Source organism: Panulirus ornatus, chromosome 14 (genome assembly GCF_036320965.1).
Source record: "Panulirus ornatus isolate Po-2019 chromosome 14, ASM3632096v1, whole genome shotgun sequence".
NCBI classification, from domain to species: domain Eukaryota; kingdom Metazoa; phylum Arthropoda; class Malacostraca; order Decapoda; family Palinuridae; genus Panulirus; species Panulirus ornatus.
The window spans coordinates 48,038,292-48,057,182 of NC_092237.1; the positions used below are offsets into that span (position 1 = coordinate 48,038,292).

An 18,891-nucleotide genomic window follows, 5' to 3' on the forward strand; every position below is an offset into this window, starting at 1 on the left:
GTAAGGAGGGCAAGGAAATAGAGTGAATTGGAGCGATGTGGTATACAGGGGTTGACGTGCTGTCAGTGGAGTGAATCAAGGCATGTGAGGCGTCTGGGGTGGACCATGGAAAGCTGTGTAGGTATGTATACTCGTGTGTGGACATGTGTATGTACATGTGTATGGGGGGGGGGGGTTGGGCCATTTCTTTCGTCTGTTTCCTTGCGCTACCTCGCAAACGCGGGAGACAGCGACAAAGTATAAAAAAAAAAAAAAAAAAAAAAAAAAAAAAAATATATATATATATATATATATATATATATATATATATATATATATATATATATATATATATATAAATTAATGTCTTCACTATCAAAATTCCTTAAAAACTTCCTCCACAACAGTCATCCAAAATATCACATTCACCCACAGCATGGCTTTAGACCCTATCACTTCATTGTCACACTGTACACAGTCCTTACACAACACATCATGGATGGCTTTATCTTACTGTAACCCCCTCTCCTGAAAAGTATGTGACAATAAATATCAATAAAGCATTCAACACTTTGTTCTCATGCGACATATCCTCACACACAAAGGTTACATGACACCACCTCCACAGTAATGACAAAAATGATTGAACTAACTTCATAGTTGGCCATGAAGTCAGAGTAATTCACAAAGGTCTCATTTCCAAAAACCTGAGCTTTACAATGGAGTTCCCTGATGAGCAGCTCCTTCTACCATCTCAGTCTCTTCCTATGTCACCTCTTACAAAGCTTAGTGTGAAATTCCTCTTACTGTATGTCATAAGCAGATGAATTTACAATCACTTCACAGCACCCTGACAGTACCTGGAGCAACAGCAAACTTGCAACACTGCATCATTCAGCTAGAAACACTGTCATTCAAAACCAAATCTGAATCATGAAATCTACCTTCACTCTCTTAAGCTCTTACAGATATAAATTCAAACTTCATCCTTGTATCACCCTGATATGGTCAACCACTCACACTCGGCAAAACTCCAACCAAACGGGGCTTCATGTATATCAAACACAACATTCATTCCCCAACACTTCAAACAACACACAGGCCACTAACAAAGTAAACACTCCAAACACTCCTGGTATCAGATTTGGACCAGAAGAAGAATCCCTTAGTATCCCTCAGCAAATGATTCACCCACTCCATTCTTAACTATGCCTCACCATCCTAGTTGTCCACTCTGTATAAAGTAAGTATAACAAAGCAGCAGATTACACAAAACAGAGAACTCAGAACACTCAGTGGCTTATTAGCAACCACAAACATTTAATACATACACATTAGAGCAAATTTGATTTTAGTACAATCTTACCTCAGAATGCCTGACACTCATTTCTCTGCAACAGTGCAAGACCACTACCATAAGAAGCATTCCATAGCCAACCACCATCCTCCAAGTAGAAACAAAAAGCTTACCCCTGCCTCAATCTTCAACAAGAGATTTCCCCTTGCTCAATAAACACAACACTGACAAAACTCATACACACCATAATGACCTGATAAGCACTAAATAACTGCCCTCTCAGCTTATGCTTGAATACCACTCCCACAGACATACTCCCATCTGAAACTACACTCTCCAGGCACATATAAGATACCCTTGTCTGTGTTCTGGACATCAGTAGTAAAAACACTGATTCAACAAATCACATGACCCCTCATGCCCAAGATGCAGCTTTCACACTGAAGACTCATTTGTCTTTTACTCATCCCACAAGGGCAAACACACATAACATCACCACACCTCTTTACCTGTGGTCCTGTCTGATGGATGTGGCTGACTTCCTGAGTGCTGCAGAAGCCCCAGTGAAGGGGACCCTGGGGCAGGAATGTACTGAAAAGGTAAAGGTTTTTATTTTCATTTTCATATATCCGAAAGAACCCCTTTCATGGGGCTCCTGCAGCTTTGAAGCTAGCAGGGAAATTATGGACTCCTTTGGGATGAGATGATCGTTGACAAGATGATTTAGCTTCATTGGAGGCAACTTCTCACACACTGTGTAACCACTTATAGAAGTAATCCAATAACTCTATATATATAGATGTTACTGGAGTCTGGCAGATGAAGTTTACACTGCAAGTGAAAAGTCACCTTGGAGGAAAAACAATCCAAAGGAGTCCACATCTTCCTGATGTTGGAAGTAGCATACTGTATGGCATATAGCATATTTATCATTCACTCAGAAATCTGAGATGAGCAGTCGGTGGATATGCATTTTATACCTTCCAGTGCCCTGAGACTTAGCAAGGGGATGAGAATTATGCATTTGGCAGCTCAGTCCCCGGAATATCTATGTCCAAACTTCAATTTTGACCATTTTGAAGCAAAAGACACAGTAAAAGCATGTTGCTTTTTTACACTGGGATGGTAAAAGAGATTAATATAATTTCTTGTGTGATTCATCTGTCACATCACTGGGGTTCAGGTAGGCCTGGCAGTGCCTGCCCTGGTGTCGCTTGATGATAGCGTGACCTCGCTGCAAAATCTTCATTTTCTTCAGTCAGTTGGTTGGCAGTAACCTCAACTCCAGGGTGTAGAGGGGTGACTACTACTTGATCATATTCTGCTGGGCTCTGCCTGCTCAAGGTTAGAGGATAAAAGAAAGGTGCATCTTAGAATTTGAAGCCCTAGAGATGTAAGATTCATAAAACAAAAACATAAATTTTTGTATCCCTAATTACTCTGGGGACTCTTTCTGAAAGGGTCCTGGTGTTATTGCAGGAGCCTCTGGATAAGGGCTCCTGCATTTCCAAGGCTTTACTACCCTCAGTAACAAGGACGGGATGGACTCTTTGAAAGCAAGAAGTTCTTTGGTGAGACCGTACTCTTTTTTTTGTCAAATGATGATAATGCAGCCTTACCAAAAGTGACTTCACTTGCAATGTAATCTCAAGTAGACGAAGTCCATTAACAGTATAATCAACATATAAAACTACACTGTTCAGCCTCGTATGAGTTACACTTTTGTACACCACCCATCTCTCCAACATCATAAACATCAATTCAGTACATAATCACAAGACCCTTCATGCCCAAGTTGCAATGCCTGTAATGATTAGACTAAACACATAATCCTCAGTTGTCCTGCACACACCCTGCAAAGACAATCACAAAATCTCTGCACTTCTTGATCTATGCTCTCCTGTGGATGTGGCTGGCTTCTTTTGCTTTATGAAAGCCCTCACAGAAAGTGTCCTTGGGCAGGAAGGTAAGGTATATTTATCTGCTTTTAATTACCTATTTGTTCTATATGGGAAGGGAGTTTTACACTAATTGGATCCCATCTCTTGAAAATTCTGTATTATCATACGACTTTTTAAATTTATGTATGCTGGCTGCATTAACTAAATCCTCAGTCATTCTATTTATTTCATCCATTTCTCTTATGCTTTATAATAAAAGCACTTCTTTACTTCTTTTTTAATGATTGGACAAGCACATGATTGGAGCATGAACATGCAGGAGGGTGAAAGGGATAGAAGGAACTGGAATGATGTGTTATACAGGGGTCGACATGCTATCAGTGGACTGAACCAGGGCATGTGAAGCATCACAGGGGTAAATGACACAAAGGTCTGTGCGGCTTGGTTATGGATAGGGAGCTGTAGTTTTATTGCATTACACATGACAGCTAGAGAATGGATGTGAGCAGATGTTGTCTTTCTTCTTCTGTTCCTGGCACTACCTTGCTGACACAGGAAATGGTGATCAAGTGTGTGAAAAAAAAAATATATATATAGACAGATAGATAGACAGAGTTACACTCCTGCTGACAATGGATTTACCTCAAAGACAAACTCTACTATGGAGTTCCCCAAGGAGTAGTTCTCCATCTGACTCTCCTCAATCTCTTCCTATGCATCCTCCCATTACCTCTAGCAAACCACAATATAAAGTCATATCACAACACTCTGACATCTCAGTAGAAAAGCAATCATGCTGCACTATATAACACAGTTACAACAGTGGCTCACCAAGAACAACAATGGCTCACCCAGAACAGATCATCTGCATCTCCATAGAAGTCTTCAGTCACTCTTTTAATTCCAGATAGACATAAACTCATCTTACACCCTCCACTCACCTTGACTCATCACACCAACTGAATAAAACACCATGAATGTTGAGCATCACGTATGACATGAAAGAACCTTCACTATCCACACCAGAAACATCAACACAAAAGCCTCTCACAAACTAGATGCCCTCTGAACACTAACTGGCACCAGATTTGGATTATGAAAAGAATCACTTAGCCCCCTTAACATCTTCCACAAACAACTCATCTGCTCTACTCTAAACCACACCTCACCTGCCTGGTCTTCCATCCTTTCAAAAGCAAATACCTATTTTTATGAATAAAGCTGCACAACATACAAACTAGAGCATTCAGAACAATCACTGGCTGCCTTGTAACCATAACCACTCACTGCCTACACAATGAAATAGAAATCTTCCCAATACAATCCCAAGAGATATTACACTCATTAAACACATACACACTGAAACAACCCAAAAGCACAAAACAATTGCTCTCTCAACTCAGTTTGGGACTCCACCCAACTTGATACACATTTCCCGGGCAGAAACAAGTCACACTTTCCGGTCTTCACTGTCGCTACCAACCATCTCTATCTTACTATAAACATCAAATCAACACATTGTAGATCCCTACTTGCCTAAGATGTAACAACCACAATGAAGACAGTGAACCCTTACGGCTCGGATGCCCAGCACTCTACCCACATAAATGCACACACATTACTACATTTCATGACCTATGGTCCCACCCAGTGGACATGGCCAACTTCCTGAGTGCTGCAGAAGTTTAAAGATGGAAGGGACTCCTGGGGCTGGAAGTAAGAATATGTATAAACATATAAACAGACTACACTTGTCCAGAAAGTACTAGAAAATGGTAAATGAAAATTATTGTAGACTGTTTGCACTAATAATAATCAGTAATATACTGCAAAAGATAATAATCATGATGAGAAAGTTAAGAAACTTATGTTTAATTATTTATCAGTCTATTTATATCTCTAATGCCAGTTATTTATATATGCTGATTTTTTTTATATATATCTGAAGTTTTATGTTATGACAATAAAATGGTGAGAGGTCTTAACTAAATTTTCAACTTAACATGTGGGTCACTTGCCCCAAACTGCACTAATTAAGTTGAAAATGTTTCAACTTCTTTAGGAGGAATTTGCCCTTCTCTGAAAGTCCATCCTTTCACATATACCTCTTAATATCAACATTTCTTAGCATTTTCTTTTCTGTTTCACTTTCATGTCAGAATATGAAAGTGCACTGTCTCCCTTTCACAGGGAAGTGATGGTACAGAGCCTGTCATTTTCCACATCCCATAAAATGTAATTGCAGGGCTTACAACATAAGCTTGGTTTAATCCTTTGGGTGCATAACTGATTAAGTGTCAGTTCACAAAACGTGTCATTTGTTCAGCAAAAAAATGAGATTTATAAGATTTTCTACTGCATTTTCATCATGAACTTTTGACATATTTTCCTTGTGCCCTGACTTTAAGATGGCACCAAACAGCTGACTGAATGTAGACAAACAGAGCAGCAGTCATCACAGTCCCATATCTGCCAATAGAAGAATATGAAATATAACCCAGAAATTGTCTACAAACAGAAAAAATCTCTTAAAGCATTGTTCAAGTGGTCTGCTTAATAAAAAATGAAGATTGGGATGATATGCACCGACACATATATACATTGTAGCAGCTCTTACAAAAATAAAGCTTGCATTGGTACATTAGGTCACAGATGATATAATACTGACTACATATGCAGAGTATAACTTGCAGAAACAAGATTAATTGCGAAAATAACTTTAATTCACATACTGTACCTACTTACATCAGCTGTCACTGCCTGCCACCAACAAACCAGGAATATCTGCAGTAGCTGAACAGATAGCAGCATGTACAGGCATATGGTAGGGATTTAAAGGATGAGAGAAAATGCCAGCACATTGCCTCCAGGGAAAAATTTTACTAGTGACCATGGAATATATCTGCTTGTCATGCTTGATTATCATTAATGTCAGAGTGGGTATACCTTCATGTTGCACCTAGAGGGTAAAAGCCCAATATAAGTTCTAGGCTGCTAATAATCTGCATATAGGAATTCAACAAATAAATTCAATGACATTGGTAACTCCAGACTAACATACCCAATGCAAGTAAGGAACTTGTTTTTGAGCCATCGGAGGAAGACAAATTCTGTGGCTATTCCAGGAGGGCCACCAGGTGCTGCTTGTCCAATATAAACATACAGAAGAAGCATTGTCAGTAGGGTGACAAGGCCGTATGCCCAATGAACACATAGCATCATTGCAAGCTTCACACCTACCTGCAATTATCAGGCAGAGTTATTTAATTGATGTAACTTAAAAAACAGTACTAAGGATTGTACACTGTATATGATGAACAACAAGGATCAATTACACAGTTTATCTTAGAAAACAGTGGGGTGTAAGATTAAGTTTCATATGCTCAAGAAATGGTGGTTTGAAAAATTAAGTTCACTGTACAATTCAAGTATACTTTATCTTTTTTATCATATTTTCAGCAGTCTAGTCTAAATTATTAACAATCTTTGTAAAGGAAAATGAGTCTTTACCAAACAGTAAAAATAAGATTTGAAATAACCAGTAACACACTGAATTCATGAGACACATTTAATGCTTAGTGATATAATTCACATATTCATAATCTTTTACTCCTCATTTAAATGGGTTAATTCAAGGGCATATGATCTCAAAGCTTTATCTATAACCATTCCCAACTTTAGCTCAGTCAAACAATGTAAATCTTCCACAATAAATACCTCAGGGCATCATATTAATTGCTATATATTGAATTATGAGAGCCTTGTATGGTATGTCTGGTACCCTTCTAGCCCTGCATACAATGTATGGTATTTGTGTACCCTTCAAGACTTGCATACAAAACTTTCATCGGTGCAATTACTTATCTCTCTCTCTTTGAAGTAGGTACTTTCTCAGTGAAATCACATTATTTGCTTAAAGAATGAGTGGAGTGATGATGGAATTTTTCATCATACTGTACATGATAGTAAGGTGAATATGAAAATGTTTTGTACTGTTCATTAATAAAGAGTTAACTTGAAATGCTGTATAATATGGTCACCATCTGAATAATGAGAAATTAACAAATTAGAAAGAATTCAGAAGCACTTCAAACGTAAAACTGATGGAGTGAAACATATTGATCAACATAATAAGTCAAAAGAACTCATACCCCATAGCATAGAAGGAAGAGATATGTGATAATCTCTTGGCAGAAAATTGAGGGTATCAAAAACTTGTTTGCAGTGAAAACTTCTCTCCGATTAGAAACAGAGTAATTGATGTTGCAGTAATACCTTTGAATATGCTAACAGATTATATTTATTTATTTATTATACTTAGTCACTGTCTCCCGTGTTAGCGAGGAAGTGCAGGAAACAGATGAAAGAATGGCCCAACCCACTCATATACACATGTATATACATGAAAGCCCACACACGCACATGTGCAAACCTATACATTTCAACATATACATACATATACATACACAGACATATACATATATACACATATACATATTCATACTTGGAAAGGCTCCTTAAGTGAGATAAGAAATTTGCAAAGGATAAGCACAGAAATATTGAAAAACCTTGATGACTGGCAGAAACAGTTCTAGATACACCCGGGATTGATATTTATGTAATGTGTGTGCCTGAAGACGATATGTGCAGTAAGTCATCCAGTAAACAATGCACACCATGATGATGACAAAATCTCATTCTATGTACTTGTAGTTAGGTACACTCCATGTTTCTCTCTTGATATGTATATTATGGGTGCTGGACTCCACCTGCATGTGGTGGAGGCTTCACTTTTTCAATTCTTAATGATCAGAAGCATATCATTGACCACTTTACTCATATTCTAGACCATCATGAGTGAATTCCTTTGGCAAAGTTGTATCATTATCAGTGGATGAAAAGGGGTGTAGTTTTGATGAGGAACTTATCACTCCAAAGGAGTCTGTCATCTCCCGACAAGCACTGTACATCTACACAACTCATTTTTACTCTCTCTTTCTCTCTCTCCTGTTTCTCATCGTAAACCTTTAAATGCAACTTGAAAGAATTCAACTAGCTTGTGCCCTTTACTATCTGGTATAAGGTGTGAAGAATCTGAGGAATCCACCTGTCTTTGCTGCTGTTTAGAGGGAGGGCTACAGCAATAACAGTGCTCCTCTCGGGCCTTTGCTTCTGTGACAATCTGAATTTCTCCTTTAATTTCTCTAGAATTCTTAATCTTTTTGCTAACCTTTCTTCTTCTAAACACCATTTAGTGGGTACCTCTCATAATACAGCATCTGACTACTTTCAGAGACTCAACTGTCTAATGATATTTTCAGTGATCCCTTTCACATCACCATCAATTCTGCTTCATAGGAGGGGACTGTATATATTCCAAGAACAAAAACATCTGTTGCATGCTTCATGCACTTTGAATCTCCAAACTTTGACATCATCTGGCTTGAGATCTGTTTCTCAATTACAGCAGTTTACCTCTGTTCTTGCTGCTTGCTTGACTCTAACAAATCATACTTTTTTTTCTTGGTAGTGTAAATCCCTTCCATAAGACTGTGACATCCTTTCATCCATAAGCTGAGGTTCTTCATATAGCAGATTTCAAAATCCATCATAGGGAGTAGTTGAAATCCTTCTGCACAGATTGTGTGTCTGTTTTTTTTTGGGGGGGAGGAGTTAGAAGTCCTCATTTTTTCAATTCTTCATGATCAGAAGCTTATCATTGACCACTTTACTCATATTCCAGACCATCACAGCTACACTCCCACAACTCTGGATCTGCCTTACATCTCCAATCCTTCTCCCTATAGCCACACAACTGCTCAGTTTGCTTTATCTTACTGCACTTTTGTAAATATTATACCTCCTTATTAGCATTAGCCACAATTTATCAAGTGCCCCATTTGAATGTCCTAACTGATACTTCAATAGTTCTGAGTCCCCAGTGCTTGAATACCTTTTTATATTGGGGCGATACCATGGCTTTTGTATTGGTGACAACTACTTGTCACTTTTGTAAATGGAGAGGATATTTCTTCATTAGTCAGATTTTTAACTCAGAACAAATTGGAAAAGAAATCCCTCTCATCACCAAAGTTAATTGTAATGTAGTGGTGGCTACTGCACTACCCAAGGTGAATGGAATAATTTTGTGACAAATATTGCTAAAAGTTGCTTTCAGGTCCTGGAATGAATGAAAGGTATATGATTTCTGGCATTCTCTTTGATTCGTCCTCAACCATGATTATCTGAAAGGTATACTTACCAATTGGTACAGTACAGGGAGAGATCTCTACAATTGTGGTACCCTGTCTCCTGACTTTCTATGCCATCAAGTAGCCATTTAAACCTTTATAAACTGCCACCATTCACCATCTCATCGCTTATTTTATTCCAACTAACCACCACCCTAACACTTAACCATTCCTGACATCCTTCATCCTTTCTAACTAACTTTTTGCCCAATTTTTGTCATGGCCTTTGGTTACTCAAGGGGAAGAGCAATTATTTGAAACATATGGTTTTGCAGGAATCTTTAAAGACATCCATGCATATACAAAAGTAATTTGGTATTTGTTGTAACTGTGTGGGTAAACACAAATCTGGTGACAAAAACTGCATCAAGTTGAAAAGAGAAAAACAAATTTCTTCTGTATACCCCAAAAAGTAGAATTTGCAGAAGCAAGGAGAGATGTAAATGAAACCTTTCCCAAAATATCCTTTGATGTTGCATTGAAGAGCTTTGGTTCTATGCCCAAGGAATGCTCATCAGTGGCCTCTGAGAGACTAGAATCACCTGCTTCTACTTCAGAATGACATCATGAAAAATAAAGAAAATATAAAGACTATATTTCAGAACCAATTGGTCATGATTAATTAGGGAGAAGGAGCCCTTGGATGATGGCATGGGATTTTCATCCCGCCTAGGAACTATCCTAAAGTGGTAAAGTCAGCAGACAAAACCAAAGTTAGAGGAACTACATAGAATAAGGAGTTCTTAATTCTGTAAAATAATCAGTTTTTCTTCATGTATTCAGGAGGGGAACTCTATGAAAATACAGTCTCATATGGAAGATCTTAGATTTATTGAACAAAACCTCCCCAAAAACCATTAGTTTGCATTTAATCAGGGTAGGAAGGAGAACCTGACCCTTGGATGTGACTAAGTTTTATACATCCAACCCTACACCTGGTAATAAGACTGAAAGAGGAGCTGACATTATTTAGAAAGTAGAAATCAATCAGACTTGTTCCTTTGAGAACAACATTATAATTGACAGCATTCAGAGTACTGATAATTCTGAAATCTGGAATTCCTTTCTGCTCCTTATATTCCCTTTCAGAAGGAGAGCTTATGCAAATTGATATTGAAGACCTATGAATTGAACAACTAAGCCCTGTTCTGCTTTGTTGACTTCAATGGAAGGTTATTGAACTTTGACATATTCTAAGTGATGGTAGCCCTATTTACCAAAACTACACATTGGAAATCTTTCAGGAAATGACCTTTCCCTTTGTTTTGGTGATATTTATCTAAATTTTAAATGGTCATTTGTTCACATACTTCTTATTAGTGATCATTTTCCAATCTTACTGAAAAGACAGAATATTCTCTGCCAAATAGCCCTCCTTGGTGGAAACTTTAGAAGGGTAATTGGGATGGACATAAAACTAGAACATTATTATTCAATGAATCTTTTGATTACCAGTAGTTGAAGAAGCATATGATTATTTTTTTTTCATGCGGCAGAGGATAGTATCCCTAAAATCAAAAGCAAATACCCAGAATCATTAGTTCCATGGAAAATTTGGGGATAATTACTTTTTGCTTAATAGATTAATTAGTCTGAGAGTATCTGAAAAAAAAATCAGTGAAACTAAGAGGACATCTTGATTTTGGATAAGTATGTTGATGATATTATCTCCAGTGCCAAAACTGAAGAAGTTTCAAAGAGACCATAGAGATTGTTTGGAAAGTACCCTCTTATGTCTTTACCTTGCTGTATTCATCGACTTCTTTAAATAAATAACCCCTCTGCAGTAGCTGATATTCTTCCTGAAAGTTTCTCATCAGTGTCTAGCATCAGCAGACATAGGGAGTTCCACTGAATTTGACAGAGATACCTCTCCCCTATTTTTCCTCTAATAAGGAAGAGAGGACCATTATGAGCCATTTCTATAAAGTAAATGGTATAAACTGTGGCAGACACTGATTCTGTTGCTCTAGGGGAGGATGAAGTACACTATGACCTGTTAAAACATCCACCCAAAGCCACCTTCAAATATTTATCAGCTTAGTTAAACCTAAGATGGATGCTTAGTGTACTCTCAAATAGTTGAAAGATATCCATTATTCTTGGCATTCTTAAGCCAGGTAAAGACTTACCGTTACTTCAAGCTATAGACCTGCACAGACTAATTCTCTGCAAATTCATGGAAAAAATCAATTTATAATAGATTGGTTTGTTGATAGAAATAATTGTATTACTCCATTCTAGTATGGTTTTAGAAAATATTTATCTATTACAGATCCCTGAATATGAATATCAAGTGAATTGCAGAAAAGATATGCTAATCATCATACAACAGTCATGTTCTAGCCTGTGAAATAACTCGGAGATATGGTATCATAGATTTATTCCACAAAATTGGCTTTTTTTTTTGAGTTAGTATACTTTATTCAACAGTACATGAAAGACAGAAAAATAGAGGTGATAGTTGGTGGTGGTTATTCAATAGAATTTACATGGAAGAACAGTATGTTTAGTGTTATACTATACGCTTCATTATTACCATATACAGTGTTGTAGACACCAATCTAGAGGTTGTCAATTTATCCCTTTTTGATGAATTGGCTGTCATTTATATGTTATTATAACCTGAAGCTGTTGTTTGACATTTGTTGAAGAGTAATGTTGGAGCAAATATCTGTGGTTTTGATGTTTCTGAACAAAAAGCTAAAGGTGTGCATTTTACAAGATCAACTAAAGACCAGCAATTCCATATACATTACTGAGAGGCATTTCTTGTTCCACATAAAGAGGAGAAAATTGTTTAAGCATGATTTTTGATCAGAGATTGACATGGGGCCCTCATATTTAAAAGCTTTAAAAGTAAATTGACAGTCACTAAACGAGTTGAAGTTAGTACCTCACTACACAGAAGCTGATAGGAAAACCATGCTGAGGTGATATGTGGACCAAACTGAACTCTTATTACTATCCTTATTTGTCAGTCATTGATGACATCCTAAATATGGTTACATTATCCATAATATTGGTATTAGATTGTGCATAGGAGCATTTAGATCCTCTAAAGCTGATAGTCTGTATGAAGATTCTGGTGAGCTTATAAATTAGACATGAAGAACTTAGCTTAAAGTCTACCTCTCAAGATCTTCATTCACTCTCACCAGCAGCCTCTAAACCAAGTCTGTTGCACCCTCAGTTTTCAAAAATTTGTTTCTTTATCAGTTTAACCAAAGAATTAAATAATTTATTTTTTCCCCTATATTCAGATTTTTTTTCCTGTTAAAAGGTCCTCATTCACATCTTCCATATTCAAGAATTTGTGTTCTCTTTCCCCCTTGCTTTTTCTTCACCTCTATTTCTGGATTACTGAACTTTCATGAAATTTTCTTTCTTTCATCATGCAGCTTTTTGTCACATATTTTCACTTGTTATTCATACAGTTTCACACCCCTTTGTTGGGAGCTTGTCCCAATGCTTTTCCCCCTCATGCATTCAAATCATCTCACCTTATTTTATGCTTATTTCATTGTTTAAATCATCAGGTACAATACAATCAAGAGATTCAAAGAGATGAAGTACTCACCCCCAGCAGGGATAGCCAGCGGTTACAGAGGTAAGAGTACCAATGTGTTGGTTTACCCGAGATACCCATCATTCCTGCAGGGCCTCCTGTGGAAGGCACCATTCCTTCACCTGTCACACCACTACCAATGCTCTCTTCTTCTGCTGGAGGAAAGACTGGTTGTAACAGACAGTGGGGAACAGTGTTTGAATGATTCTTATCTAGTCTAAAAAAAAAAAGCTTGCTTTCTACCATAGTGGAGCTGTGTGGCCTAGTAAGAAGTTTTTTATTTTTTTATTTATTTTGCTTTGTCGCTGTCTCCCGCGTTTGCGAGGTAGCGTAAGGAAACAGACGAAAGAAATGGCCCAACCCACCCCCATACACATGTATATACATACACGTCCACACACGCAAATATATATACCTATACATCTCAATGTACAGATATATATACACACACAGACATATACATATATACCCATGCACACAATTCACTCTGTCTGCCTTTATTCATTCCCATCGCCACCTTGCCACACATGGAATACCATCCCCCTCCCCCCTCATGTGTGCGAGGTAGCGCTAGGAAAAGACAACAAAGGCCCCATTCGTTCACACTCAGTCTCTAGCTGTCATGCAATAATGCCCGAAAACCACAGCTCCCTTTCCACATCCAGGCCCCACACAACTTTCCATGGTTTACCCGAGACGCTTCACATGCCCTGATTCAATCCACTGACAGCATGTCAAACCCGGTATACCACATCGATCCAATTCACTCTATTCCTTGCCCGCCTTTCACCCTCCTGCATGTTTAGGCCCCGATCACTCAAAATCTTTTTCACTCCATCTTTCCACCTCCAATTTGGTCTCCCACTTCTCCTCGTTCCCTCCATCTCCGACACATATATCCTCTTGGTCAATCTTTCCTCACTCATTCTCTCCATGTGCCCAAACCATTTCAAAACACCCTCTTCTGCTCTCTCAACCACGCTCTTTTTATTTCCACACATCTCTCTTACCCTTACATTACTTACTCGAACAAACCACCTCACACCACACATTGTCCTCAAACATCTCATTTCCAGCACATCCACCCTCCTGCGCACAACTCTATCCATAGCCCACGCCTCGCAACCATACAACATTGTTGGAACCACTATTCCTTCAAACATACCCATTTTTGCTTTCCGAGATAATGTTCTCGACTTCCACACATTCTTCAAGGCTCCCAGGATTTTCGCCCCCTCCCCCACCCCATGATTCACTTCCACTTCCATGGTTCCATCCGCTGCCAGATCCACTCCCAGATATCTAAAACACTTTTATTCCTCCAGTTTTTCTCCATTCAAACTTACCTCCCAATTGACTTGACCCTCAACCCTACTGTACCTAATAACCTTGCTCTTATTCACATTTACCCTTAACTTTCTTCTTTCACACACTTTACAAAACTCAGTCACCAGCTTCTGCAGTTTCTCACATGAATCAGCCACCAGCGCTGTATCATCAGTGAACAACAACTGACTCACTTCCCAAGCTCTCTCATCCACAACAGACTTCATACTTGCCCCTCTTTCCAAAACTCTTGCATTCACCTCTCTAACAACCCCATCCATAAACAAATTAAACAACCATGGAGACATCACACATCCCTGCCGCAAACCTACATTCACTGAGAACCAATCACTTTCCTCTCTTCCTACACGTACACATGCCTTACATCCTCAATAAAAACTTTTCACTGCTTCTAACAACTTGCCTCCCACACCATATATTCTTAATACCTTCCACAGAGCATCTCTATCAACTCTCATATGCCTTCTCCAGATCCATAAATGCTACATACAAATCCATTTGCTTTTCTAAGTATTTCTCACATACATTCTTCAAAGCAAACACCTGATCCACACATCCTCTACCACTTCTGAAACCACACTGCTCTTCCCCAATCTGATGCTCTGTACATGCCTTCACCCTCTCAATCAATACCCTCCCATATAATTTACCAGGAATACTCAACAAACTTATACCTCTGTAATTTGAGCACTCACTCTTATCCCCTTTGCCTTTGTACAATGGCACTATGCACGCATTCCACCAATGCTGAGGCACCTCACCATGAGTCATACATACATTAAATAACCTTACCAACCAGTCAACAATACAGTCACCCCCTTTTTTGATAAATTCCACTGCAATACCATCCAAACCTGCTGCCTTGCCGGCTTTCATCTTCCGCAAAGCTTTTACTACCTCTTCTCTGTTTATCAAATCATTTTCCCTAACCCTCTCACTTTGCACACCACCTCGACCAAAACACCCTATATCTGCCACTCTATCATCAAACACATTCAACAAACCTTCAAAATACTCACTCCATCTCCTTCTCACATCACCACTACTTGTTATCACCCCCCCTTTAGCCCCCTTCACTGAAGTTCCCATTTGCTCCCTTGTCTTATGCACTTTATTTACCTCCTTCCAGAACATCTTTTTATTTTTTTTTTTATTATACTTTGTCGCTGTCTCCCGCGTTTGCGAGGTAGCGCAAGGAAACAGACGAAAGAAATGGCCCAACCCACCCCCATACACATGTATATACATACGTCCACACACGCAAATATACACACCTACACAGCTTTCCATGGTTTACCCCAGACGCTTCACATGCCTTGATTCAATCCACTGACAGCACGTCAACCCCGGTATACCACATCGCTCCAATTCACTCTATTCCTTGCCCTCCTTTCACCCTCCTGCATGTTCAGGCCCCGATCACACAAAATCTTTTTCACTCCATCTTTCCACCTCCAATTTGGTCTCCCTCTTCTCCTCGTTCCCTCCACCTCCGACACATATATACACCTACACAGCTTTCCATGGTTTACCCCAGACGCTTCACATGCCTTGATTCAATCCACTGACAGCACGTCAACCCCGGTATACCACATCGCTCCAATTCACTCTATTCCTTGCCCTCCTTTCACCCTCCTGCATGTTCAGGCCCCGATCACACAAAATCTTTTTCACTCCATCTTTGTACCTCCAATTTGGTCTCCCACTTCTCCTCGTTCCCTCCATCTCCGACACATATATCCTCTTGGTCAATCTTTCCTCACTCATTCTCTCCATGTGCCCAAACCACTTCAAAACACCCTCTTCTGCTCTCTCAACCACGCTCTTTTTATTTCCACACATCTCTCTTACCCTTACGTTACTCACTCGATCAAACCACCTCACACCACACATTGTCCTCAAACATCTCATTTCCAGCACATCCATCCTCCTGCGCACTACTCTATCCATAGCCCACGCCTCGCAACCATACAACATTGTTGGAACCACTATTCCTTCAAACATACCCATTTTTGCTTTCCGAGATAATGTTCTCGACTTCCACACATTCTTCAAGGCCCCCAGAATTTTCGCCCCCTCCCCCACCCTATGATCCACTTCCGCTTCCATGGTTCCATCCGCTGCCAGATCCACTCCCAGATATCTAAAACACTTCACTTCCTCCAGTTTTTCTCCATTCAAACTCACCTCCCAATTGACTTGACCCTCAACCCTACTGTACCTAATAACCTTGCTCTTATTCACATTTACTCTTAACTTTCTTCTTCCACACACTTTACCAAACTCAGTCACCAGCTTCTGCAGTTTCTCACATGAATCAGCCACCAGCGCTGTATCATCCGCGAACAACAACTGACTCACTTCCCAAGCTCTCTCATCCCCAACAGACTTCATACTTGCCCCTCTTTCCAAAACTCTTGCATTTACCTCCCTAACAACCCCATCCATAAACAAATTAAACAACCATGGAGACATCACACACCCCTGCCGCAAACCTACATTCACTGACAACCAATCACTTTCCTCTCTTCCTACACGTACACATGCCTTACATCCTCGATAAAAACTTTTCACTGCTTCTAACAACTTTCCTCCCACACCATATATTCTTAATACCTTCCACAGAGCATCTCTATCAACTCTATCATATGCCTTCTCCAGATCCATAAATGCTACATACAAATCCATTTGCTTTTCTAAGTATTTCTCACATACATTCTTCAAAGCAAACACCTGATCCACACATCCTCTACCACTTCTGAAACCACACTGCTCTTCCCCAATCTGATGCTCAGTACATGCCTTCACCCTCTCAATCAATACCCTCCCATGTACTTTACCAGGAATACTCAACAAACTTATACCTCTGTAATTTGAGCACTCACTCTTATCCCCTTTGCCTTTGTACAATGGCACTATGCACGCATTCCGCCAATCCTCAGGCACCTCACCATGAGTCATACATACATTAAATAACCTTACCAACCAGTCAACAATACAATCTTTTTATTCTCCCTAAAAATTTAATGATACTCTCTCACCCCAACTCTCATTTGCCCTCTTTTTCACCTCTTGCACCTTTCTCTTGACCTCCTGTCTCTTTCTTTTATACATCTCCCACTCAGTTGCATTTTTTCCCTGCAAAAATCGTCCAAATGCCTCTCTCTTTTCTTTCACTAATAATCTTACTTCTTCATCCCACCACTCACTACCCTTTCTAATCAACCCACCTCCCACGCTTCTCATGCCACAAGCATCTTTTGCGCACTCCATCACTGATTCCCTAAATACATCCCATTCTTCCCCCACTTCCGTTACTTCCATTTTTCTCACCTTTTTCCATTCTGTACTCAGTCTCTCCTGGTACTTCCTCACACAAGTCTCCTTCCCAAGCTCACTTACTCTCACCACCCTCCTCACCCCAACATTCACTCTTCTTTTCTGAAAACCCATACAAATCTTCACCTTAGCCTCCACAAGATAATGATCAGACATCCCTCCAGTTGCACCTCTCAGCACATTAACATCCAAAAGTTTTTATTACTAGTAAAATGTATCTAGGGCAGCACATTATCACAAGCATACTAACAAAATGTCCTAATCAAAGTGCATTCAATCTTATTCCTGTCCTTTTTCCTCTTGATTTTAATACTGCACTTATTTTCGTTTATCCATCACTTCATATTCCTTTTCCTAATCAGATATCCTGTTTCCAATCTTATTGAATAAGGTTTTGTCAGATTTCATTTCCTGGGTCAGTTTACCTGTCTTATTATCAAAATTTGAATTGCCTACAAGCCAAAGTTCACACAGGGGCCCATAGAGGCATGCAGCACAGTTTTGCTGGGTTTACAGTTGTAATTCACTTAAGAATGTCCAGATGATGTATGTCTTTAGATTTGCAGTTCATGTTATGTGCAAAAATTTGATAAACAGCAACTGCAGAAGTTAGCTTCTTACAGTACTCTACTTTCTTCTCTACAATTAGGATTATCTTTCACCACTGATGGGATGCCACTGCCATCTCCTTAAGCAGCATAATATGTTGAATAAGCTTTGTTTACCTCCTGTGGAAAAATTGCACTGGACCCTGTACTGTTTTACACTAGCTATAGTTCAAATGGCTCTGATATTGCTTCTTCCTCTTCCAGTCAGTTCGTGGAACCCTGGCATTTCCTTCCCTCATGCAGTGGCTCCACAGAATTTTAGTCCTGACTGGAAAAAGCTAGCACCTCAGGACCTTAGCAACCCCTCATCCTTCCTCTAACAGTACCATAGGATTCTTACAATCCATCATCCCTCCTATAGCAACACCACAGGACCTCACCCATCATGCAGTAGCACCACATGACCTTGGTATTGCCTCTTCACTGCAGCAGCTGCACCACGGGATTCAGTCAGTACCCTCATTCTCCTGCAGCAGTACCACAGGATTCTAAAAATGCCTTATTCCTTTTAAAGCAGCATCACAGAACCCAGGCAACTCCTCATCCCTCCTCCAGCAGCACCAAACAAAAAGATCCCAGTAATGTCTCATTCCTTCTCCAG

The 18,891-nt window shown here is 39.4% G+C and overlaps 1 protein-coding gene across 1 annotated transcript in view; it reads right to left on the reverse strand.

Moving 5' to 3' along the window:
* Positions 1-328: 328 nt before the first annotated feature.
* Positions 329-18,891, reverse strand: part of LOC139753386 (solute carrier family 12 member 8) — a 120,123-nt gene continuing 101,560 nt past the window's right edge. Inside the window, exons 12-14 of the mRNA XM_071669821.1 lie at positions 13,009-13,148; positions 6,239-6,417; positions 329-2,611 (exon numbers count right to left, since the gene is read on the reverse strand). Of these exons, the coding sequence (XP_071525922.1) occupies positions 2,446-2,611; positions 6,239-6,417; positions 13,009-13,148 (485 nt within the window). The 3' untranslated portion in view covers positions 329-2,445. The remainder of the gene's footprint in view (positions 2,612-6,238; positions 6,418-13,008; positions 13,149-18,891) is intronic.